The sequence below is a fragment of the Cydia splendana genome, chromosome 9, assembly GCF_910591565.1.
Source record: "Cydia splendana chromosome 9, ilCydSple1.2, whole genome shotgun sequence".
Classification (NCBI taxonomy): Eukaryota; Metazoa; Arthropoda; class Insecta; order Lepidoptera; family Tortricidae; genus Cydia; species Cydia splendana.
In genome coordinates, this window is record NC_085968.1 from 2,376,056 (window position 1) to 2,402,502 (window position 26,447).

General features: G+C 40.6%; 2 protein-coding genes and 2 long non-coding RNA genes across 4 annotated transcripts in view; 2 read left to right on the forward strand and 2 right to left on the reverse strand.

Moving 5' to 3' along the window:
* The window catches only part of LOC134793388 (peroxisomal targeting signal 2 receptor), a 55,521-nt gene extending 38,387 nt beyond the window's left edge, over nt 1–17,134 (reverse strand). The window contains exons 1-8 of the mRNA XM_063764963.1: nt 16,994–17,134; nt 16,707–16,920; nt 14,157–14,339; nt 12,454–12,636; nt 7,256–7,373; nt 5,959–6,043; nt 4,461–4,621; nt 1,635–2,666 (exon numbers count right to left, since the gene is read on the reverse strand). Coding sequence (XP_063621033.1) covers nt 4,462–4,621; nt 5,959–6,043; nt 7,256–7,373; nt 12,454–12,636; nt 14,157–14,339; nt 16,707–16,907 — 930 coding nt within the window. The 5' untranslated portion in view covers nt 16,908–16,920; nt 16,994–17,134 and the 3' untranslated portion in view covers nt 1,635–2,666; nt 4,461. The remainder of the gene's footprint in view (nt 1–1,634; nt 2,667–4,460; nt 4,622–5,958; nt 6,044–7,255; nt 7,374–12,453; nt 12,637–14,156; nt 14,340–16,706; nt 16,921–16,993) is intronic.
* LOC134793413 (uncharacterized) overlaps nt 1–26,447 on the forward strand; it is a 200,927-nt gene that overhangs the window by 150,215 nt on the left and 24,265 nt on the right. The window lies entirely within an intron of this gene.
* On the forward strand, nt 17,344–22,168 carry LOC134793374 (arrestin homolog). The gene is made up of 6 exons (XM_063764938.1): nt 17,344–17,620; nt 18,286–18,492; nt 18,578–18,709; nt 19,044–19,395; nt 21,265–21,459; nt 22,006–22,168. The coding sequence occupies exons 1-6, from the start codon at nt 17,456–17,458 to the stop codon at nt 22,152–22,154; spliced, it is 1,200 nt and encodes a 399-aa protein (XP_063621008.1). The 5' UTR covers nt 17,344–17,455; the 3' UTR covers nt 22,155–22,168.
* LOC134793417 (uncharacterized) lies at nt 17,378–18,018 on the reverse strand. The gene is made up of 2 exons (XR_010144546.1): nt 17,969–18,018; nt 17,378–17,683 (listed from the first exon to the last, which is right to left on the reverse strand). It is a non-coding gene; the product is annotated as an uncharacterized LOC134793417 (long non-coding RNA).

Consider the following 26,447-nt stretch of genomic DNA (forward strand, 5'->3'; position numbering starts at 1 on the left):
ACAGATCCTGGTGTTTTTGGGTTCTTTCAACTCAGAATCACTAGCATATTCAATCCTGATGATGAAAAACTTGTCCCAAAAATTTGTATGAAAATTGTGTCGCTTAACTTCAAACTCGGATAAATCCATTCGACCCTCTCAGCAAATATCTACCCTATTACCTTTTCTTAGTACCAAAATCGCATAATTTGACAGATGGATTTACCCGAGTTTGAAGTTAAGCGACTCAATTGTAAATTCCACTACGTCACGTCCATACAAGTGAAAAAATTTCTCATAATAAAACGTGACGTAATGGAATGGACATTTTGGGACATCTTTTTTTAATGGAAGGATGGAGAATGCTGTCGATTCTGAGTAGAATGAGCCCAAGAATGTCCAGATTTCAAAGAATCAGGTTTTCGATATTTATTTTAGAAAACGCCCAACTAGCGACCCGCCCCGCTTCGCACGGGTTACACAAAACCTTAACAAATTATATACCTAAACCATCCTCGATCAATTGACAGGCGAAAACCGCATGAAAATCCGTTCAGTAGTTTTTGAGTTTATCGCGGACACATACACACAAACAGACAGACGAGGCGTGGGACTTTGTTTTATTATTAAAATGTAAAGTCTGTTTCAATCTAATTCGAACCTTTCAAAAACTAGATAAAGTAGCATTTCTTTTATTTCGTTGTTTTATTTTTATAAAACAATGAAACAAAACAAAACGAAAGTCACCCTAATCTACAATTTTTTTTTTAATGTACGAATGCAGTTTTTCTTGTTACTAAAATCGATGACATGGTTCCTAAGAAGAGATCGGTGTATATCTTATAGTTTCAGATTTTCCCATACTGACCGATCTAAATGGGCCACCTGTATAACTAGGTTCAAATTAAAAACAGGGAAACTTTGTATGGTGGGCCTTAAGCAGGCTACTGACGAGCGTTCCAAATGGATGCCGTTACAATGGATTCATCCAAATGGACGGCATCCTAATATTAAACATTATACGTTTTTGACATTCACGGACCGATTTTGGATTGCAGCCACGCTATTTGGACTGTTGGAAGGCTCGTCAGTGGCCACCTTTACGAGGTTATAAAGTGTAGTGATTTACGTCACTCATTTGGCGTCTTTTAGTCATAGAAATCGAAAATAACCGTAAGGTTTGACAATAAACGCGCAGAATATAACAAGTTTAAACATAATTTTATCGTTAACTAATTAATCGTGCAGAAAAAAAACTGCAATTAAAAAAAACTTGGCACATTGCCAGGCGTGGCTCACTCCGCGATTTCGTCGCTTTGCAACAGGTAGCTACAAGTACATCCGTTCCACACCAATTTTGGTGGCTAGCCATGAGCCGCGCGTGGCGCTGTCGCCACCTAGCGGCCATATCTGTCCTGATCGTAACAGACACGTTTTGTTAGCGAGTGAGTCTTCTGTACCTAATACTATTATTTATTCTGTGACATTACTGACTATATCTCTACCTATACTTGGTCAAGCAAATCTTATCAGTAGGTAAAGCCTGACCAGGATCATGCGCCATGTTGCGGAATTTCATTGGAACTAATTTCTTACACTGGCAATTATTTTAATGATAGGTTGTCACTGTTGTCAGTGCCATTGTGGCGGTTTACTTGAATAATACTTAAGTGTTGAATATTAAATAATAAATGACAATAAATTACCAAAACTATACATAATCAAGAGCGAAACATTGTAAATAATGTAAATAATAACCTGCTGGGAAAGAACCGTTCGGGAAATTATACTATTTCGCTACGAAACATTTCCAAATTAACATCAGAGCTGACAGGTAAACAAATCAAAATGTCATTATAGTCTGGTTATTACGACTTGGTTATTGTAGTGTCATATTATACAAGCGAGGAAATACTTAAGTACAGTAACAAAGATGTGTTTGAAAAATATTTACTATGGGCAAAGATATATATAACATACATTTTAATTTTTAGTTTTAATCTTGTGTCGATAGATGGTATTAAATTTACAGTGACTACATTGTAATTTACTAAGACAATAACTCTTTATACACTCTATTCTCTTTGCTATGGGCTTTGAAGACGATCAATTTTGTTCATTGACAATGTAGCAGACCCTATGTAAGGTAATTTTGACCTATGTGTGACGCGTAAGAAAATACATGAATTTTATACGGTAAAAACCGACAATAAAAAAATGTGAACACCGAATATTTGGATTCTGATTATGATTAGAGTGAATAAAAGAATGTAAGTCAAAATAACGAGTTGCCAATCCACATTGTTCAGACTATTCTGAACTGTTGCCATATAAATGAGAATAATAGCGCCCTCTTGACAATGATCATATATTCCTGGTCAGGCTTTAGGAAAAATTGCGGGTTAGCAACACTGCTTTCGAATAATTCCAAAATCGCGTGTCATCTGTGTTTTATCTGTGGAATGTGGATCGTGAATGACAGCAAAATTGTGTTCCAAGCATTTCCCTCTACAACTTTTTTTGAGCATTCATTTCCTGACCTATGTGACTGCTGCCGCTGCTGCGCTGTAGTTGCAGGCATTCGTATGCTACGGTGTCCGTTTACCATCAGCTTTGAGCCGTTGTCTTGGCATACATTTGTACACCTCCAAGCAAGATGTTTCCTTTTATTGACTAGTCCATTTCATCTGAAATTAAAACGTTTATGTTAGATCACACCAGAGTTATTGATTGTAGATTCGTGTCCCCGAGTTTGAAATCCGGAATAGATGGCGCTATACTCATGTTTCGTATCCTCGTAAGGCCCACAGTAAAAAAAAACTATTTTTAATTTGAACTTTGTTGTATAGTATATTGGTATGAATTTTGTTTCAAAAACCGGGCAAGTGCGAGTCGGACTCGCGCACGAAGGGTTCCGTACCATAATGCAAAAAACGGCAAAAAAAAAACGGTCACCCATCCAAGTACTGACCCCGCCCGCGTTGCTTAACTTCGGTCAAAAATCACGTTTGTTGTATGGGAGCCCTACTTAAATCTTTATTTTATTCTGTTTTTAGTATTTGTTGTTATAGCGGCAACAGAAATACATCATCTGTGAAAATTTCAACTATCACGGTTCGTGAGATACAGCCTGGTGACAGACGGACGGACGGACGAACGGACAGCGGAGTCTTAGTAATAGGGTCCCGTTTTACCCTTTGGGTACGGAACCCTAAAAACGGAACAAAAGAAATGCGACTTTATTTGGTTCATAAAAGGTTCTAATTAGATTAAAACGGAGTGTCCATTGTAATGCACATTGGGCGTTACAAGGGTATGGTAACTGAATTGTCAAATTTCAACCTTTGCCATACAGCGCCATCTATACTAGTCAAATTAGAAAGAAGCACGAGTTTGTCTTAGGGTGGTATTCCAATTTCTTTGTCCAATGTGTAATTGTGTATTGCGTCTCACATTTTGCTTTAATGAGAGAGTGAGACGCATTGACATTGGACAAAGTAATTGGACAGGTGGAATACCACCCTTTACCAAAGAGAATATGAAATAGAGAATATATTCAAAGTAAATTATGTAGTCAGTACATCTTTCGACACAAATGATTAAAACTTTTAGAACGCCATTTGACTTTGATCCTTATTTTTTCACTGTTATGTGTTAAATTTGTTAAATGTCAAAAAGTATCGCCATCTACTCGAGGAAAGGCCAAAGGTATGGTGCCATCTTTTCGAGCGATGGCGCCATAGCTTTGGCCTAAAAATAAGGATTAACATCAAATGGCGTTCTAAAAAAGTTTAATCATTGGTGTCGAAAGATGGCACTAAATGTACTGACTACACAATTTACTTTGACAGTATTCCTCTAGTCTAAATTCTCTTTGCCTTTACACAATATTTATTTCTCTTTTATTACCTATTTCTTTTATCTTTTAACCCCCCTATTCATAAAACTTTACGGGCCTGATTTAGTTAAATTATGTTTTATCCCTTTCCTGCAAATATATAAGTCAAAATGACAGATAAAACAAACGATTATTAGCTAATCGAGGTTTATAGCGCGCACAGACTAGACATCCTCCAGACTGAGCATAGTAGCTCTACCCCCTCTGCCACGCATACGGTAGTTTTACTCCATTTTCGAGTCGAAAGTGTCTTTGTGTGACGTCCGTGTCTTTGAACAGACCAATCACGGCACGGGACCTCGCTCACCTCGTCCCCCGCACCCCCGTATTTTTGGCAGCATCGGTTTCATGAAATAATTGCTCTAAACTCCCTAGAGGAGGAGGAGGAGGAGGCTGTCCATAAATTACGTCATCTATTTTTGTCGATTTTTGACCCCCCCCCCCCTCTAAAATCATCCAAAAATCATGCTTCGAATGACCCCGTTTCCTCCTACGTCATGCTACCATCATCCGATGTCCAGCCCCCCCCCCTAATTTGAAATGACGTAATTTATGAATAGCCCCTAAAGGGGTAAATGCTTACCTCACTTTAGACACCGTGGCGTAAATACGTGCACAAGTGAATCCCACCCGCAATCGGCTATTTGGTGCGGCCGCAGCGAACTCCAATCCAGTCCGTAAGTAAACTCCGAGTGGTGCCGGATCGTTTCTAAGGGGTCACAGCCTCTCGTTAGATCCCATATCCTGTAGCAAAGTAAACTTATTTAATAAGAAGTTATCACTTATGGCCACTTGCACCATTCAATAACCCGGGGTTAACCGATTAAACCTGGAGTTACCATGGTTACCAGTACAATTTGACACTGGATTACCGGTTTAACCGGTTAATCCCGGGTTAGTGGGATGGTGCAAGTGGCGCTTAATGGAAAATTTCTATCTAAATCTTCGAGCAACACCAGGCGTGGCTCACTCCGCGATTTCGTCGCTTTGCAACAGGTAGCTATAAGTACATCCGTTCCACACCAATTTTGCTCGGGGGCTATTCATAAATTACGTCATTTCAAATTAGGGGGGGGGGGTCTGGACATCGGATGATGGTAGCATGACGTAGGAGGAAACGGGGTCATTTGAAGCATGCTTTTTGGATGATTTTAGGGGAGAGGGGGGGGGGGGGGGGTGAAAATCGTCAAAAAACGATGACGTAATTTATGGACAGCCCCTCGCCACCTAGCGGCCATATCTGTCCTGATCGTAACAGACGCGTTTTGTTAGAGAGTGAGTCTTCTGTACAGTCACCTGCACTAATATGTTACTCTTCGAAGGCTGCAAAAATATGTGACACGCTCTTATGGCTCTACAAATAAGATCGTGTCAGATATTTTTGCGGCCTTCGTTGTGTAACATATTATTGCAGGTGACTGTACCTAGTACTATTATTTATTCTGTGGCAACACCGATAAGGGAGACGGCATTCGTACTATTTCCCCTCTGCCGAAGCATAGGTACAACTGTACCTATGGCGATGCGTGTAGTGACTCATACGTACACAAAAAGAGATCGAGGTTTGCAAGATTTGAAGAAAACAAATTATACACCTAAATCTTCCTCAAGAATCACTCTATTGATAGGTGTAAACCGCATGAAAATCCGTTCAGCAGTTTTTGAGTTTATCGCGAACATACATACACACAAACAGAAGCGGCGGGGGACTTTGTTTTATAAAGTGTAGTGAAGAAATATGAAGTGCTGGAGTAGATTGATCTAATTTTAAGGAGTTTTAGGCCATATCTAGAATATCTATAATACATTGACTTAGGTATATATTACTTCGTAAAGACGGGCCTTATAGGCACTAAGAATGGTGCCAGTTCAGCGGTGTCATGTCAGCGGTGGCGAATTCGAGCCAATCGTGCAGTCTAACGCAACTACTTGGGACAAATCGCGCGCGTGATGCAAACTCAACCAACCAATCACGTTGTAGCATTCCCAAGCACACCAAACGAGAATGTTCGGTCGGAATTATATGAACGGACCTATCTTTACTATCGAAATCATTGCTATAATATCTACAATCTACGTACCTCGTGGTGAAGTCGTATGACACCCCCGCTATGACGGACGGCGCGTGTGGGGAGAACTGCACTCTTCTCACTGCACACTCGCATCCTGCAAAATTACATTTTGTACTTAGACGATGGTATAAATGGGATGATGGGATGGTGATGGTATGGTGGTGGGATGGCAGAGATTCTTGAACTTTTTGTAGTGACGAACCATTTTCACAATTTAAACAATTCCACGGCCCCGGTCAAAAAATCATCATCTTCCTCGCGTTGTCCCGGCATTTTGCCACGGCTCATGGGAGCCTGGGGTCCGCTTGGCAACTGATCCCAAGAATTAGCGTACGCACTAGTTTTTACGACAGCAACAGGGTCAGAACCCAGAGGGTGAACTAGAGTAACTAGACCTTATTGGGATTAAGCCTTTTATTCAGACAAATTTTACAGTTTAATAGTTTACATATTATTGTACAGTCACCTGCAATAGTATGTTACACAACGAAGGCAGCAAAAATATCTGACACGATCTTATTTGTAGAGCGATAGGAGCGCGTCACATATTTTTGCGGCCTTCGAAGAGTAACATATTATCGCAGGTGACTGTACATAACTTATCAAAATATATAATTTAACTTATTACTATTTCAGACTACATCGGTTTGGTCTGTATGCCGTTTGGCAAAGGCCTCTTCCATCCCTTTCCATTTTTCCCTGTCTCTCGCTAGTCTAGTCCACTGTCTCCCTGCGAATTTTACAATTTCGTCTTCCCATCTCATTTTTGGTGGTGCTTGTTTTCTTTTTCTATCTTTCAGGAATCACCATATAATTCTCTTGCTCCATTTCTCTTTGGCTCTGATCATATGTCCTGTCCACCTCCATTTGAGTCGAAAAGCGGCTAGTAAATATCAAATGATATCCCGTACATAAGTTCCGAAAAACTCATTGGTACGACCCGGGGTTTGAACCCGCGACCTGAGATTGCAAGTCACACTGTCTTACCACTAGGCCACCAGCGCTTCGCACACAATATAGCTATGAGTTGAAAAATCGCCTGTATATTAGGGTGCTATTCCACCCGTCAAATTTCTCCGTCCAATGTCATTGCGTCTCACTCTCTCATTAAACAAAATGTGAGACGCAATACAGATTGGACAGATAGAATACCACCCTTAGCGCCACTTGCACCACCCCCCCACTAACGAAGGGTTAAGCGGTTCAACCGTTAACCCAGTGTCAAATTGTACTGGTAACCATGGTAACTCCAGGTTTAATCGGTTAACACCGGGTTAGTGGGATGGAGCAAGTGGGCCTCAGTTACCTTTTAAGGTGAACATGGGTGACGTGAGCCTCCTAAGATCCCAGCCTCTGACCAGTCCATCGGACCCCGCGGTAGCGATGGCGTGTGTCTCTATCCTGCTCCAATCGCACGACAACACCTGAAACAACAATATCAGTTTTAATTTAATGTATTCATTGATTGTTCTAGTGCAGGAAACATCGTGAGGAAACCGGACTAATACCAATAAGGCCTAGTTTCCCCTCTGGGTGGGAAGGTCAGATGGCAGTCGCTTTCGTAAAAACTAGTGCCTACGTCAAATCATGGGATTTGTTGTCAAGCGGACCCCAGGCTCCCATGAGCCGTGGCAAAATGCCGGGATAACGCGGGGAAGAAGAACATTGATTGATCTAGCGCAGGGGGCTCCAAACCCCGGCCCGCGGGCCAAATCCGGCCCGCGACGCGTTCCAATCCGGTCCGCCGACACCCAAAGCGAGTGCCCCCTGTCCGGCCCGCGGGAGCCAGGCTCCAGGGGTTGAGCATTCATTGAGAGTGGAACTGTTCCTAACAGCAGCAACCAGGCACCCTCCTCCGGCGCTAAAACCGACGGTGGCCCGCGCAAAAGTTTCTGAGGCGCAATATGGCCCTCAGGTAAAAAAGTTTGGAGACCCCTGTTCTAGTGGGTAGTGCCCTGCCTTTGAAACCGATGGTTTCGGATTCGTACCAATAAAGCTCTTTTCGCAAGAGAGCAAGGACAAGTCAGTTTTTATGGAAATTTTCAATAACAGGGATCCGCAGTCGCGTGCACAGAGATTTGGGACTGGGTAGGCAAAATTATATCAGAAAACCGGGCAAGTGCGAGTCGGACTCGCGCACGAAGGGTTCCGTACCATAATGCAAAAAAAGGCAAAAAAAAAACGGTCACCCATCCAAGTACTGACCCCGCCCTACGTTGCTTAACTTCGGTCAAAAATCACGTTTGTTGTATGGGAGCCCCACTTAAATCTTTATTTTATTCTGTTTTTAGTGTTTGTTGTTATAGCGGCAACAGAAATACATCTGTGAAAATTTCAACTGTCTAGCTATCACGGTTCGTGAGATACAGCCTGATGACAGACGGACGGACGGAAGGACAGCAGAGTCTTAGTAATAGAGTCCCGTTTTACCCTTTGGATACGGATCCTTAAAAAATGAGAGCTACTAACTCACCAAAAAAATTGCGTGATGGTTTTCATTTTGTTGTCAAGTCTTTTCAATTACTTCTTTTTTTGGCTAAACGAAAGCTTCGAAAACGCATCATTTTTAATAGTTTGCACACACACACACCCACCACAACTTTCACAGTTAAATTATCCATTTTTTCACTAATCGCACTTTATAATTTCCGGCAACTGTTAACTGTTATCTCATAAACTCACCAAAACAAACAAACAATGGCGACCGAATAAAAAATGAAAATAAACTTAACCAAATACTGTAAACGAATAAAAAAATAGTCTCGTATTTGCACTAAATTACCATAGCAAATGCTACTTTTTAAAATAGTCACATAAACATCGGAACTATTCGGAAACTTTCGGGCGTCATTCGTTTAGGTTTGGTACGAAAGACACTGCCTATTGCGTCTAAATGTGTGCGTTACTTGTATAATTGTGTGCTCGTACTTATAGGAAGGCCCACTACACTGTAACCGCGTAACGACGAAGGCACACATAGAAAGATTTAGACGGAAATGTTTTCTGTCTTTGCCGTGCAAGGCACGTAGCGGCGCTAGTGCCGCGTGGTGTAAACTTCGTCGCGTAGAATTATTATAGATGATGACTTGATGACAAAGCTTAACCGGTAGATGGAGCGCTTATTAATTTTTAGAATGTTTTAAGTTATATCGATTACTGATAGTACGATCAAGTATAAATTAAATTAAGTAGTTTAAGAGGATAGACATCGGAATTATAGTAGGGTAGGCAGTGCCTTTTTGCCTTTATGAAGTGCACGCCACTGGGGATCCGTTTTTATTGTTCTTTAGTGTATTCAATGTATGAGAAATAAAAACGGATCCATTTTAAGGAAAATTTCCATTTAAGAGCGCTATTACATTTCGGCGTTGAGCGAGTTTAGGTATTTTACGCGCTGCGGCAGGCCGTGCGAGCTCAGTATGCCGATCCCTTCTACCACACTCGCACTACAATGATGGATTAAACATTCTTGATCCTTCGCGAAGCATATTGAAATCAACCATAACAACACTAACTGTACTTAACTTTTAAAGTTCTAAAACTGTTATTTGGTAAGTACGAAAATACTAAATGCAGTGCAAATGTACATAGGGGCTGTTCATAAATTACGTCATCTATTTTTGACGATTTTTGACCCCCCCCCCACCCCTCAAATCATCCAAAAATCAAGCTTCGGATGAATCTGTTTCCTCCTAAGTCATGTTACCATCATCCGATGTCCAGACCCCCCCCCCCCCCACTCCGCCCATTTGAAACGACGTAATTTATGAATAGCCCCATACTCGTACTTATGAAGGTATATTACTCGAAAGAATATGACATCATTTTACCTATCACTTCCACTCGCTTATACTGTCCTAGGTTTCTTCGTGTGTACATAATTACCTCGAAAAGATACTGAGAGTAGTGTGTCATTATTTGGTGTTCAGAAAACAAGGTTTTGCAGGACTGTCTCTGATTAAGACCGAGCATTGTCCGCAACGCCCGTTTTTGCATACGTAACACTCTCTCAGCATCAGTTGAGTTGCCCCACAGAATAACACCATAAGTCATAAGCGAGTGGAAATGGGAGAAGTATGCTTGCCTCAGCGCATCACGGGAAATCAACGGCTTTAGTTTACGTAGTGCGAACACTGCAGTACCAAGCCTGTCGCACAACGAGTCCACATGGTGTTTCCAATTTAAAGTAGGGTCTAGCGTGAAACCTAGGAACCTACACTTGTCACTCATCGGTATTGGACACTGAATGTTCACGCCCGAGACGCACCTGCCAGAGAACAGCATTACGTTTGATTTGTTCATGTTGAGTATCAAACCGTTTGTCGAAAACCACGTTTGCAGCTGACCGCATATTATATTTATTTTTTGGTTTACCTCTACCGTCTGGGTTCGGTCTTCTAGGAAAGATTTTAAAAGCTCATATCCCCTTCCCTGCATGGTTGATTGGTACCGGTCACCACCTTCCGGATCCATCATCAGACCCTCAGTACTACCTTGTGTCAAAGATCTTGTTGCGACAAATCAAACGAGCCCAAACACGAAGTGGTTCAGTTACATGGTAGACTGGTACCCGTGGCCACCTTCCAGCTCCATCATCAGATCCTGAGTACTATCTTGTGTCCAAGGTCTTGTTGAGACGAATCAAACGAGCCTAAACACGAAGTGGTTTAGTTGCATGGTTGATTGGTACCGGTGACCACCTTCCGGCTCCAACATCAGACCTTGAGTACTATCTTGTGTCAAAGTTCTTATAGAAACGAATAAAACGAGCCTAAACACGAAGTGGTTTAGTGGCATGGTTGATTGGTTCCGGTGACCACCTGCCGGCTCCATCATCAGACCCTGAGTACTATCTTGTGTCAAAGATCTTGTTGAGACGACTCAAACGAGCCTAAACACGAAGTGGTTTAGTTGCATGGTTGATTGGTACCGGTGACCACCTTCCGGCTCCATCATCAGACCCTGAGTATTATCTTGTGCCAAAGATCTTGTTGAGACGAATCAAACGAGCCCAAACACGAAGTGGTTTAGTTGCATGGTTGATTGGTACCGGTGACCACCTTCCGGCTCCATCATCAGACCCTGAGTACTATCTTAAGTCAAAAATCTTATTGAGACGAATAAAACGAGCCTAAACACGAAGTGGTTTAGTTGCATTGTTGATTGGTACTGGTGACCACCTTCCGGCTCCATCATCAGACCCTGAGTACTATCTTAAGTCAAAGATCTTGTTGAGCCGAATCAAACGAGCCCAAACACGAAGTGGTTTAGTTGCATGGTTGATTGGTACCGGTGACCACCTTCCGGCTCCATCATCAGACCCTGAGTACTATCTTGTGTCAAAGATCTTGTTGAGATGAATAAAACGAGCCTAAACACGAAGTGGTTTAGTTGCATGGTTGATTGGTACCGGTGACCACCTTCCGGCTCCATCATCAGACCCTGAGTACTATCTTGAGTCAAATAAATTAAATACATATAGAATGTCAGGTCGTTTCAAATATTTTTAATCCTGTCCGGTAGTTTATTAAACTGTACCATTATAAATTATAATACTATAAAAACAGTGCTAGGATCAAAGTCTCTCGTTGCGGTTTACACGCACACAGTATAGCGTTTTACACGGCGCCCGCCGCACACAATGATAAAAAACCTCGTCGTCGCCGTTGAAAATGTGCGGAGCCGACCGACACACGTCCTGCCTCTACAAGCTCTGCCGCGGCACTGAGCTGGCGCAGCGCGCGTCATCGGTAATATAGAGTAGTTTTCAAAAAATTGCCAAAAAATTATAGTAGAATTTCATAAACACTAATGTATACCAGCAGTATAAGCAAACGTTGCAGATTGCTTGAGTATGAAAATGACTTCGATATTAAGTAGATTTTCGTAGGAATTGACACTTGTTTCGGAGAGAAAATCGAGTTCGTTTTACTTTGATTTTCTCTTTCTCAAAGGTATGTAGGAAAAATATAGTTTGATATGCCTAAAGTACAGGGTATTAGTAATACAAAATAGCCAGGTTTAGCAGAGTAAAATTCTCAACATTTCCAAATAAGAGCTCGCCATTCAGTGCTTCACGGGGTTTTTCGGAAACGACCATCAGAAAAAAAATCATTACTAATTGAATAAGTCCTTTTTCTAATATTTACAACGATATTTATAAAGATAAGAAGACGCTTTTACTGGAACAAGTACTCATTGTTTCTAATAATGAGCGCAAAGTCCTGAATTTCGTCGACTAGTATCATCAATTTTGCATTATTTCGACTTTTCTTGTAAGAGCGCTCTTAAAAGTGACCTTTTTCGCTGATCTTGAGTGTATTACGGATAACTTTTTGTGAAAATAACAATATAAAGTGACCCAATGCCATTGTAGAATGGCATTTATAAAGAAAAAAGCCGATTGTTTCGCTCAAAAATGGACTGATGTTATTTTTCTTCTGAAACTTCATATCGAGACTGAATGAATTTCATAGGTACTTAAATGGGGATTTGGGTATTTACCTCGGCATCATGCGCCTTAACAACAGCTTTCGGAGAAGGGTCGGTACATGACCATAACTTGAGGTGGCCATCTCCAGACACAGAGGCGAAAGTGGCTGGCGAATGGGGCGAAAAGGTGGCCGTGTACACCAGCGCAGAGTGGCCGGAGAACGTGCTTATGCACGTCTCGGATTCGGGGTCCCACTGGAATGATAATTTATTCGTTTTAAGTACAACACTAGGGGCCCATTTCTCGAAGGATATTAGTCTAATATTATTAGTGTGTTGTCATGGCAACCCATACGGTTTGACAGTTCCTAGACTAATAATATTAGTCTAATACCGTCTGAGAAATAGGCCCAAGATGGGTGAAATTTTGGTTCAAAGTTGGACAATGAGAAGAACAGTGTTTCTGTAAAATAACGATGACGAAACATAGTCTATAAGCATTTTAGAAATAGAAAATATTTATTTGGCGTATACCTAAACATACAAAAAATAAAGAATAACAAATTTTCATAAAGACACGAACACCAAATAGGATGCCGCTCAGCATAAGCGGTGTCTGTAAGAGACGGCACCCAAAATTAAAACTTGCATCCGCATCGGCTAGCGGACGCCCTAACACTTTTGTGCCAGTGGTACTTATACTCAAACAATTTAATTTTTGTAATGAAATAAAATAATGGTGACACTGACAACCCGATTTCAGTAAAACATACGGTGTTTGTTAAACTTTTTCTACGAAACGACGTCGAATATAATTTGGTTGTAAGTTTAAGTTATTATTGGAACTTGAGCCTTAGCTTGAACAAGTTGTCATGTCATGTCAGCAACTTTAGCTGGAGCAAGGGTCACGCTAAGTAACTAACTCACCAGTTTAACAGTAGCATCCCAGTTACCATACCACTAAGTAGATGCGCCCTTGGCCAGTCCACATAGCACACTTCACTTGTATGGTCCGTAGTACCCGTAAATGCGCGGCACACCCCATCCCAAACACTACGTAACACTAACTAAAGGATGAGCCTTTGCCCAGTCTAAACCTCGTATGTATGGACCCAGAATACCCGCAAGGGGATCACATACCGTGAACACTAAGTAAGAGACGGTGGGTTCATCAAACTCACCAGTTTAACAGTAGTACTAAGTAGATGCGCCCTTAGACCGCTCCACAGAGCACACTTCACTTGTCCACAGGCCTGTAGTACCCGTAAACGCGCGGCACACCCCATCCCAAACACTACGTAACACTAACTAAAGGATGAGCCTTTGCCCAGTCTAAACCTCGTACGTATGGACCCAGATTACCCCCAGGGGGCCACATACCGTGAACACTAAGTAAGACATCGGTTACACGCCAATTCTGGCGTTAGTTCAGTCCATCATTCCATTCGAGTTTTGACTGATGCCAGAATGATGGAAAATGGACACGGTTAGACGATCAGTCCAGACTGATAACAGACTGATAAAATACGACAATAGACATCGGTTACACGCTAATTCTGGCGTCAGTTCAGTCCATCATTCCATTGTTGCATGTACGGAGACTGACGCGAGAATGACACAAAGAGTTACACAATCAGTCTCCTATCAGTTTTCTGTCATTCAAAACGACTGACGAATATTATCAAAAAAAAGTTCTGACCAGAATGATGGACTGAACTGACGTCAGAATTAGCGTGTAACCGATGTCTAAGAGACGGTAGGTTCATCAAACTCACCAGTTTAACAGTAGTATCCCAGCTAGCACTAAGTAGATGCGCCCTAGGCCAGTCTACTGAGCACACCTCGCTAGTATGCGCGCGCAGCACCCGTAAGGGCGCCGCGCAGCCCGCGCGGAACACCAGCACGGCCCCGTCCCCCGCCCCGCACGCCGCCGCCCCGTCTGTCGTGCCGGACCATGTCTGCAACAAGGAAAAAATACAATTATAAAGATAAATTCCAAATTGAAATTGAACAGAATTTTATGCGTGATTGCAGAGAAAGCCAAAATCACTGCTACCAATACCACACAACAATACACAGACATACAAAAAAATACACAATAAAACAACAAAAAATACAAAATGTACAATAGGTTTGGTGTATAGCACTTTAAATGCAAATATTCAATTTCTTAAAGTCCTGAAATAGACTTTTTATCTTAGATCATTTCTGTATGTCATAAGGGCTGGCACCCTTTTAAGTTTCCTCTGATTTATCTTAGTTAGGAATCTATCTTAGACTACTCTTAGTTTTCAAAAGTCTCCACTAAAGTCCGAATTCTTTATGAGTCTGCGGAGCCAGGGACCTACAAGCAATTTTGAAATTTTGTATAGAAGCGGGAAAAAAAGTTCGAATCTTCTGGGGTTATACAGTTGGTGCCCTAACATGGAACATGATTATCCACTTTTCTATACAGCTAGATACTATGGCAACGTGAGTACTTAAATTAGGACACTTACTGTACAGTCAACTGTAAAAATATGGGTGCACAAATCATCTCAAAAATATGTCCCATTAGTCCCATAGCTCTTATGTCAGCGAATTAAGAACTATAGAAAATATTTTTTTAATAAGTTGGCTACACCCATATTTTTACAGTTGACTGTACCATCTTTTACTGTTAACAGAAAATATGTTAACCTTATGGCAAAGAAATAAAATAACGTAGGTCATCACCGACGCAGCATACAACATATAAACATAAATAAATTATGCAAGCCAAGACCCACCACTGCGCTTACATAAACAGCGAATAATTGAAAGAACACGCCACTAAGTCTTAAGTCAATATATAAATAAACAAATCCAACTAGATATAAGCCTGTTAGTGACGTTGCGCGCTTATGGGGCTTCGGCGCATATTTCAATGTGTAAATGCCAAGTTCTTTTAGTTCAAGGTTGAAAAGAAGGTGTGGCTCCGATACTTAATTACTAATTTATCAGTAAACTAAACCATGTTTTCATGTTCCAAATATTAAAATGATCATCATCATCATCATCTCAGCCGAAAGACGTCCACTGCTAGACATAGGCCTCCCCCAATGATCTCCACAGCCAATGGTCATTTGCTGCCCTCAACCAGCAGTTTCTCATGACTTTAACCAGATCGTCAGTCCATCTAGTCTGGGGCCTTCCCATGCTGCGTCTTCCGGAACATGGTCACCACTCGAGAACCTTTCTACTCCATCGGCCATCGGTTCTGTGAGCAATGTGGCCCGCCCACTGCCACTTAAGTCTAGCAATTCTCTGAGCTATGTCTACAACTTTGGTTCTCGAAATTGGGATTGGTTTGGGTGGGTTTGGTTTGGTTATTAAAATGATAGTGTAATCAAACTGCCGTTATAGTATTTGAGATATACAGACAAAGCTTTCATGGCTTACACAAACACATTAAGAGAATAATAGGGATGTTTCCTCTACTTAAAATAAATTATTTCACACCGTGCACAAAATAAAGCCCCAGACAATTATTAGAAAAACATAGGTAGCAGCAAAGAGAATAGAGTGTGTAGAGGCGGATTGTCAAAGTAAATTATGTAGCCACTGTAAATTTACTGCCATCTTTTGACAGAAGATTAACACTGTTAGAACGCCATTTGACTTTGATCCTTATTCTTTCATTGATATGTGTTAACTTGTTAAATATTAACATTAACGCCGCGCCATCTACTCGACACTAGGCCAAAGGTATGGTGTAATGTTTTCAAGCGATGGAGCTATAATCTTCAGCCTATGCTCAAGTAGATGGTGTTAATATTAATATCAACAAGTTAACACATATCAGTGAAAGAACAATGATCAAAGTCTAATAGCGTTCTAACAGGTTTAATCGTCTGTCAAAAGATGGCAGTAAATGTACTTTAGCTACATAATTTACCAGGACAGTAACTCTCTATTTCAAACTCTCTTTGGTAGCAGTTATTCTTAAACACAATTTCTATTTAATAAATTATATTGAAATGACTATACTCGTTCAAACCGCGGCTCGCGAGCCGCATGCGGCGCTTTGGAGGTACAATTGCGGCTCTTTACGTCACCCATTAAATTAACCCTTGAGCGTTTTTACACTTCTGAAAACAACATTTGCGGCTCTTTAATCTTCCTTAAACTCGTGATTTATACTGCATTTGGCTCTTCTTCTCAAAAGTTTGTCGAGCCCTGTCTTAAGGCATTCTCTACCAGTGAAATTCAACGGAAAGATTACCTTTTTGGCAATAAAACATACAAACAAAGAATAAGAAGTCAAGTAAAAAGCATGTCATGCTTGAATAAATAAAGATAATTACCACATCAAATAGTCCGTCGTTCCATTCCAATTTCTGTACTTCTACTATCGTAGCCCCGTCAGGAGCAAGTTCCAAAAAGAAAAGGGTGCCTCCGCCAGCCAGCCCGTAATATTGACTAGTCGCCACCGCAAGCGCGTCCGGCCGTGTCCGGGAGAACCGGACGGCGTACCCGTGCCGGCCCGGCGTCAGGAACGTCGGCATACTGATCGTATAGCTAAAACAAAACAATTCTGTAAAACTACGATACTTAAATGTCAAATGAAATAAAAAACTAAGTATAAACTCACGTAGTTACGTATTACACGTTGACAACTTATCAGTGCATAGTGTAATGAGTCTAATTAGATACTTATAAGCTAATTTCATTGTTTATCAGCATAAACAAACCCTAAAACAGCAGCAATTAGAATAATCCGATAAAGTCGCAGCCTAACCTAGTTTTTCTGTCAAAACAAAACGTCACTGTGACGTTTCGTTTCACTACGACATTTTGCTCCGTTTCAAATAGTGGTGTGACATCAAAATCGATATTACGATGCGTCACCCGATTCTAATCCTATTTGGACGCCCACATACATAATCTTATTAGAATACGTTCCGCAAGAAACCTCACATGTTCCTATATAAAAGGAAATATCCCAGCTACTAATCATTTCTGGTCAATCCTCACAGAGACATCACAACTCCATAGGGAGACGGAATCTCATATTATTTAACCCTAGTCCGTTACATCCAAAACCTTAATAAAAATGGTCGTCGCTGTTAAAGTATTTAAGAAAACTACACCAAATGGCAAAGTTACTGTTTACCTCGGCAAGCGGGACTTCATTGATCATATGGATTACTGCGATCCCGTCGATGGAGTGGTGGTTGTTGACAACGATTACCTGAAAGGAAGGAAGGTCTACTGTCAGGTACATAAGTGAAGTGGTAATGTGAATAAAGTGAAGTGAAGTTCAAAGGATTTATTAACTGGTCTACGCACATGAATCTAGCATATAACTGGATCAGGCGTGAGGTGTGGGGGGAAATGACCGAACGGGATAGTCTTATGTATCTTTCAGTAGGAGTAGCAGCGAAAGCGCTATTATTGTTTGTCCTTATCACAGTTTCACATTTTTTACACCACACCGTAAATTTTGTATGGATTATGGTGGACAACAAATAAATTCGACCAATCATAGTGTCGCATTGCGTATATTTTGTCCCTCATGGACGCGCGCGTATAGCACATTATATAGGATCATACCATCTTTGTCTACGCAGTGCGTGTTTCTCAAACTCTTTCATGACGCGAACCCTTTTTCATGAAAAAAAAACATCGCGATCCTGTGCCTTCAATGTTTTGTACAGGATTGTTGGGTCCCCGTGACCATCCTATAGGAGCTTGATAATACTAAAGTACCTACAATAATCAAAGAATAAGAAAAAAAATATGTGTTCAACTTGTGTTCGTGACTGAAAGTTGTTTAGCTTCCAGCGTAATAGGTCAGCTTTTCAACCACTTAATCACTACCTAACCTACTAAAAATGTTTTTGAAGTTTGGAACTATAAATTATATTATTTTCCTTTCTCCAGCTCGTGACAACATACCGCTATGGTAGGGAGGAAGATGAAGTGATGGGAGTGAAGTTTTCCAAGGAAATGGTGATCGGTCAGGAGCAAGTTGTGCCCATGATCAACTCGAAGATGGAGCTTACTTCGGTCCAGGAGAAACTTATTAAGAAGCTGGGCCCTAATGCCTATCCATTCACCTTCACCTTCCCTGAAATGGCTCCTAGCTCGGTAAAACTAACTAAAATTTAGTGTGGCTTAATAAGTACCTACTTTATTGTGTTACCAGGGTTCATAATGTTAATTAATAATTCAGATCACTCTGCAACCTTCTGAAGAAGATCAGGGCAAGCCAATGGGAGTGGATTACTGCGTTCGAACCTATGTGGCCGAGACCGAAGATCAGAAGAGCCACAAGAGGAGCTCAGTGACTCTTGCCATTAAGAAGGTAAGGAAAAGTACTGAAAATGGTCAACAATTTTTTTAAATATCGTCATACATTTTGAGTCCACTACTGGACAAAGACCTCAGACTTTTTCATCTAACTTTTTTTTCTTGCTGATGGACATAAAAAACTCGGTGTCACCGTAGCCTATCTGATGATAGGCTAAGGTGACACTGCTTCTACCTATAACTAACTAACTAACTAATTTGGCTCAGCGATCCAAAAAGAATCTTGGCCTCCGAAACGAGAGCATGCCACCTGTCCCGATCCTGCGCAACTTCCTGCTAGTTGCTTCTACCTATATTTATGCTTAATTTATGCACTTTTGTGTGTACAGCTGCAGCACGCTCCTGCTAACCGCGGCCGTCGTCTTCCAAGCTCTCTCGTAAGCAAGGGCTTCACTTTCAGCAACGGAAAGATCAATCTTGAAGTGACTCTTGACAAGGAGATCTACTACCATGGCGAGAAGCTGGCGGCCAACGTCATCGTGTCAAACAACTCCCGGAAGTCAGTCCGCAACATCCGCTGCATGGTCGTCCAGCATGTTGAGATTACGATGATCAACTCTCAGTTCAGCCGTCATGTTGCTTCGCTGGAGAGCCGCGAAGGCTGCCCAATCACCCCTGGGGCTAGTCTGTCAAAGACTTTCTATCTGGTGCCCTTGGCGCGTACCAACAAGGACATTCGTGGTAAGAGAACATTCTAACTTTTGACTTTGGATTGCCATAAGTACTGTTTCACTTACTGCTTGTATCAGAAAATATGGAAACCTAGATACAACACCAGTGGCTTCGTGAGCTTTAGTCAGAAACGCTTAAAACACTTTAAATTACCATCGTTATCTCAACGCCAAGATAGTTTAGACCTATCATTTTTATACAATTGAGAAATCAAATGGATTGCCCCCAACTATTAGAGAAAATTCATTTCAGAGCTCCGCATAGATATCCACGCACTCCAATAAAACCCCTAAACCCTCCTTTTCGTAAAACTATTCTCGGTAAAAACTCCCCAATTCCCCGCCTAAGTAGATTATTAAATGAAAAATGTGGCAATGCTGATATTTACTTCGACTCTTTAAGTAAATTCCGGACTAACACCCAGGACTGAATCACTGTATGTTATCGTGATTTTTTGCTTTTTTCTGCATTCTTCCTCTTCATTCCTGTACCACTATATAATATTAGTATAATTAAATAGCATGTAAGATCATATAAATACCTATCACTCAACACATAAGATGGCAAGGAACTTGCGTAGTGACTTTCTGGTGGAGAGTAGCTGAATTCTTGGACTAAAACCTAATTTTAAAATATCTACACACTTGATTTATATATCAGCTCCACCCAGCCAAGCATTCAGCCGCTTTGTGGCCAACCACAGCAACTTCTCGATCACTATCCACCTCGATGGAACCGTAGAATTACAACGTATTTCCGTTTCCCATTTTATTTAGTTTTTTAATCTTATTAATTTAACTTTAAGTCTACACATGTGGTGTGTGCCTATAATTAGCTGTGCATTAAACTTACGACACCTATCAAATGTACCTATACCTAACAATGTATCATTGTAACCGCTGTTGGCAGACCTATTAAATAAAATAAAAAAAATAAAAAAATAGTCCTCGAAAATCGGTATGGCTATCATCATCATTATCATTAGGGTTTGCACGACGGATCCGAAATGTATGGGAAGATCCGCGGATCCGGATCCAGATCCGGATAATTACATACATTTCGGATCTGGATTGCAAACCCTAATTATCATATCAACCAGAGACGTCCACTGCTGGACATAGGCCTTCCCCAAAGATTGCCACAATGACCGGTCTTGCGCCACCCGCATCCAGCGGACTCCCGCGACCTTTACCAGGTCGTCAGTCTACCTTGTGGGGGGTCTACCCACGTTGCGCCTTCCGGTACGTGGTCGCCACTCGAGAACCTTTCCGCCCTAACGGCCATCGGTTCTACGGGCAATGTGCCCCGCCCACTGCTACTTAAGTTTAGCGATTCGGAGGGCTACATCGGTTACTTTGGTTCTGCTGCGGATGGCCTCATTTCTGATGCGATCACGCAGAGAGACTCCAAGCATAGCCCTCTCCATTGCCCTTTGGGTGACTTTGAGCCTTCTTATGAGGCACACAGTAAGCGGCCACGTTTCAGTTCCATATGTCATCACTGGCAACACACACTGATCGAAGATTTTCGTCTTGAGACACTGCGGAATATTGGACAAAAAGATGTGCCGTAGCTTCCCAAACGCTACCCAACCGAGTCGGATTCGTCGATTAACCTCTTTCTCGAAGTTATGCGAATTTATGTTAAGCTATGGCTATGCGACTTCGAAAATATTCCCAAAAAACTGAATTGCCATAAAAATTCATACAATTATCAACCCTTCACAAAAATTCACGATCACCAATTTAGAAATATATAGGGCATTAGCCGGACATACCAAAGAAATGTTACCCAACCTAAAACGAAGACGCTTTGCTCAAGCATCTTGCTCACTTGGTCAATAAGAAAAGAAAATTAGATTATTTAAATTTTTTACAGGTGTGGCTTTGGACGGTCACCTGAAGGAAGACGATGTGAACCTGGCGAGCTCGACCCTAGTGGCTGATGGCAAGTGCCCGACTGAGGCCATTGGTATCGTGGTTTCCTACTCCGTGCGTGTGAAGCTGAACTGCGGGACCCTGGGTGGCGAGCTGGTCACTGATGTGCCCTTCAAACTGCTGCATCCCGCTGAAGGTAAGAATACTATTTAGGCTGCAGGGCTGTTGATCTAGTTTTTATGCAAATGACTAATTATTACACAATCGAAAACATTTGCTCTTTGCCATTCAATGGCATTTTAGATTATTACAAGCTTAAATAATTAAAGTCAGAGTTTTTTAGTGTAATATCAAGGTAAATTCGAGTATTAGTCTAGGACCTTTTTACACAAAATATGGCAGAACCAAAACTTGCCGATTATAAGAATAATATCTGCTTCTCTTTTCTTACTCTGACTTTGCTTAATTGTAATACCATAACTCAACTTAATTAGAGTCAGACCAAACTAACTGCATGACATTTGAAATTTTGTAATATGACAGTCAATGTAAAGTTAGCTTAGACGGACTCTTACCCCCTTATTCATAAAAATTTACGGGCCTGATTTAGTTAAATTATGTTTTATCCTTTTCTTACAAATACATAAGTCAAAATGACAGATAAAGACAAACGATTATTAGCTAATTGAGGTTTGTAGTGCGTTTATGAATAAGGGGGTAAGACTCTACATGTATTCTATAGGCACTGTCGAGCGCCAACGTTTCAATGCGATGAAGAAAATGCAGAGCATCGAGAGACACCGCTACGAGAACTCTCTATACACCAACGAGGAAGAGGACAACATTGTCTTCGAAGACTTCGCTCGCCTCCGAATGAACGAGCCGGAATAAACACTCTATAAAAACTAACAAAAAAAAAATAGAAAAACATACTAAAAACACAAAAATATCGTAACTAAGCAAGTGTCGACCATGAAACTACCCTCCTGTGTATCTATAGTTGGTCAAACCAATTTGTTAGTCAGTAAGAACCAGGAAAACTATACTCATCCTTTTCTTTTGGGTGGCAGTACTAGTGTAAGACAAAGATAGTATAATTCTCTCTGTCTATGATTGAAATGAGACAGTCCTTTGACAAACTATACATACTTACTTATTTTTTTATTTTTAACCAATTTATTTATCAATATTTCTTTTTTCCTGTGTCTAAATTATTATATACTAGGTAATCATCTCATTGTTAAATGTAATGTAACTACACTTTGAGATAATATTTAGGCAAAGTAATTAAAACAATACGTATATTAAAAATGTATAACTATTTACTATCATTACGAAAAAACATTTATTTATATAACTTTTGGGAAAATTATAATCACTTACCTTTCCTAAAATTATTGTTCCTCGATTTTATTTACAAATAAACATCACCAGAAAGACACTGTATTTTCACTTTGAACATTCAAATTTATTTTGAAGTACACAGTCGAAGGACCTGTGCTGTACTGACATCAAAATAAAGATGCTCTATAAGTCATGTCGCAATTTGCATATTCTATTGTATTCGATTATAAGGGTACACAGGTAGCGAAAGGGCTCTTTCCCCGCCCTATATGCGTTCCTTCATACGGTGGCGGCGTTCGATTATGAAAAGGCGTCTTATTGTGAACGCAGCGCACTGACCCACAGATAAGAAGCAGTTTCAAACGAGGGGGATTTCTGGCGACAGTGGCGACTTCTTTGCATTTTCTTTGAGTTTTAAGTTTGTGTATTTATTATGAAGTAATTTTACGGCGCCATAAGATGTATAAACATTATTTTTACTGGTCGTTTGCCTAACACAAAACGACACGTGTGCTTAGTCCAACGTAAGTCTGGGAAGTATTATAGAATTTTAAACAAATAATAATAACTTCCTTTATTAATTGGAAAAAAAATTAGCATCGACAAATACAGTACACTATAGGTACTTGGAGATTCCTTGGACTTCGTGCCCGTAGAAAGTAGTCCGGGCAAAACTTTAATTTGAGAATTATATTTGCTTTCTCAATGCCCGCTCCACAGCCAGCGCGAGAATCGTGCCTGGAAGCTGAATAGTAGGTGCCTAACTTCCACTTTCTTTGAATTGGGCGAGAAAACAGGGTACGAAAAGTGTTCGTATTAGCTCCACACCGCACGCAATTCGCGCACCAAGACAAGTTAACAACTTAATAACTTCCGAGTAGTTTATCTGACGATGTATAGTGCTGCCTGTACAAAAGATAAAATACCGCCAAGTACTTTAAGGGAAAGGTGACTATATTAACCGGAGGACCGTTAACAAAGCTAAACAAGTAAGCCTACTTGTACGGATTAAGCAAATCAAGGTAAGTAAAAAATTGGTTAAAGCCCTTTTGAGCTCAATAAGAATTGTTAGCCGGCTTTATAGGTGGAAACACTAACCAAGAGTTAAACTTTGCGTCTACTAAAGTACTAGGCATACTTCCATGTAGGATCAAGCCGTGCGTCTCATTTCATCAAAATATGTATATGATTCTGGAAATTGCGTAAGGATTAAGTTAGGTATACCTAATTAGCGTTACAGACGTTATAGCAGGTAAAACTAGGACTTTGGGTGTCAACAAACTTCAAATAATAGTTTGAAACAGACATCCATCTTTGTCCAAATCTTGAACTATCCAACTATCTTTAAAAAAAACCAAGTATGTATAACCAAAATTCTCATGACCCAAAACTGGTCAGACCACTTTGGACAAAGGACGCAATAGTACATTATTGTCGAGACTCGGAAGTAGCTACTTGCAGGCTGAGGATTCGTTTTAAACGGACGACCTTGGGAGTCCGTTTAATTGAATCCGAAGCCAGCAAGTAGCCTTCCAGCGGAGTCATATATAGTGCTTTTCTCAAAAATGGTGCAAGAAATATAAATTTAATAGGAATATTTTACAAAAGCAACGTTCTTACGTATATATTTTCACAGAAAAAAGTAGAAACAATTAAAAAAATTAGTTTTGCCGCCTTTTTATTTTTTTAATAAAAAAATAGAAGTGTATTTTTCTGCCGAAAATACGTCAACCTATTTGAGACAGCTAAATAGTCGCGGTACTAATCATCTGTTTGGCTGTTTAATGGGCCTGTGCCTTCATTTGATATGGCCATTTCAACTTTTAAAAAGTTTGGAACTCGACAAATAATGGAATTTGTATGCAACATTGCAGTTCCAAAATCGAGACTGCAATGTTTTTAACTTTTTAAGTTTTGACTGACCATAAACTACGCGCTTCGCGACCTATTTTTTAAACGGCAAAGTCGACTTTGCCGTCCATTTTTGAGAAAAAGACACTACCATTGTCCTGTCTGTGCGATTGCGAAAAGGGTTCGTCCAAAAACAGGTTTCACCACTTCCTCGTGAGAAAGGACAGTAAGGAATGACCCTTTATTTGCATGAGAGTGCAAAAAGGGGGACACACTGTTGGTGCGTTCAGAGAATGATGTGCTGTTTTGTAATTCTTTTAATGGATTTTCTAGAGTACCGTAAAACGGGGTGAGTAGGTTTCGCGGGGAGAGGTGGGTTCTGAATGAGGAGAGAAGGTTTGAGAGGGGGGTGAGAAGGGATTTTAAGGCTACACTGCTACAAAAATAATGTATTCCAATTTAAAATGCAGCTATAGTAATACGCATAATAAAAAAAAATATCTATCCAACAATCTTCCAAAATCACCTTTGTATGAAAACCCCTCTCACCCCAAATACGAGGCACTATGGGGTGAGGTGGGTTTTCCTCTTTATCGTCAAAGTTATGAAATGGAACTATCAAAAATAAAATAAAAACTGAAATACAAACGTCCGGAACACTTATTATATACACCATTCAGTTTTCATATGTAAAAATAAAATGTTATCTAGGTTTGAATTTCAGTTTTGACCCTACTCACCCCATTTTACGGTAAATATACGTGTAAACATAATTTCGCGTCAACGTCTGCCCCAATCACGAATTAATATGGAATAAGTAAGTACCTACTTATTAATCTCCAGAATATATTTGCAAAAAAATTCTAAACGTACATTATTTAGATGTAAGAAGACATTCTGAATTAGGGCTATGCCCAGAACTCTCTTGTAGGTAGGTACTATAAGATGAGGCCTGTGTAGGAGTGTGATGATAACAGCAGACAGTAGTGATACTGATGATCGAACTTAGGTAGGTGATGGTGGCTATTGAAAGGTTTTCGATGGGGAAGCATGAGCTCATATGACTTATTTTTCCGAGATATATTGTATGTAGCATAACTTGCTCAATGGTCACATACCTACACAACGTGGTGGGAAATCAATGGGGTTGGCAACTGTCAAAGGTTTGCATAGATGGCGCCATCATAGCTTGCCCCTTTTTCTATGAGATTTGGCTTAAAGGGCTGGCATCCAGGGCATTAAAAAAACAAAAATTGGACACAATTCTAGGGATTGACAGGGCAAGCTATGCTGGCGCCATCTGCTGAATACTTCGACCGGCCAACCCCATTCCAAACGACCTATGAAGGATAAGCTTGCCATCCATGACATCAGTATAACACGACCCCGGAACACATCCCATTGTATTCAAGCCCAACAAGTGCATAACCATTAACTACCCCAAGGGGTTCAGTGGCCAATGGTTCCCATGGAACTGGTCAGACAGGTTTCCAGTTGTGACCCTTGCTGCCCTTGCGGGTATTGCATAATTTGTAATGAAACGTGAGGACTGTCGTCTTGCAAGGATTACTTGTGGGAATTCGCAGTAGACAAGAATGGATTAACGGACGGTTGATTCAAAAAGGAGTTTTATTTATTTATTTGGAAACATTTTTGTAGGTACGTATCTACGTATTACAATTTAAAGGTAATAAAATGGTACATACTTTTCCTTACCTTATCCTTCCTTACTTATACTTACCTAATTAATAAGATTTTTTTTTCAAATACCTAATTTTGGTTTCTAATAATTTCTCTTATAGGTAGGATAGATACTAAGATGGCAGTTCGGTTGCCCTTTGCCCCATCTGTTATTTCAGTGTCATGTGAGATTTACACATTAAATCGCTTCCTTACTCACCTATGTTTTGTTTGGTGTTTCCAATAGGTAACTTGATATCTAAGTATCTTTAGCATTTTCACGCATTCACACTTCTCTCGCAATGATTC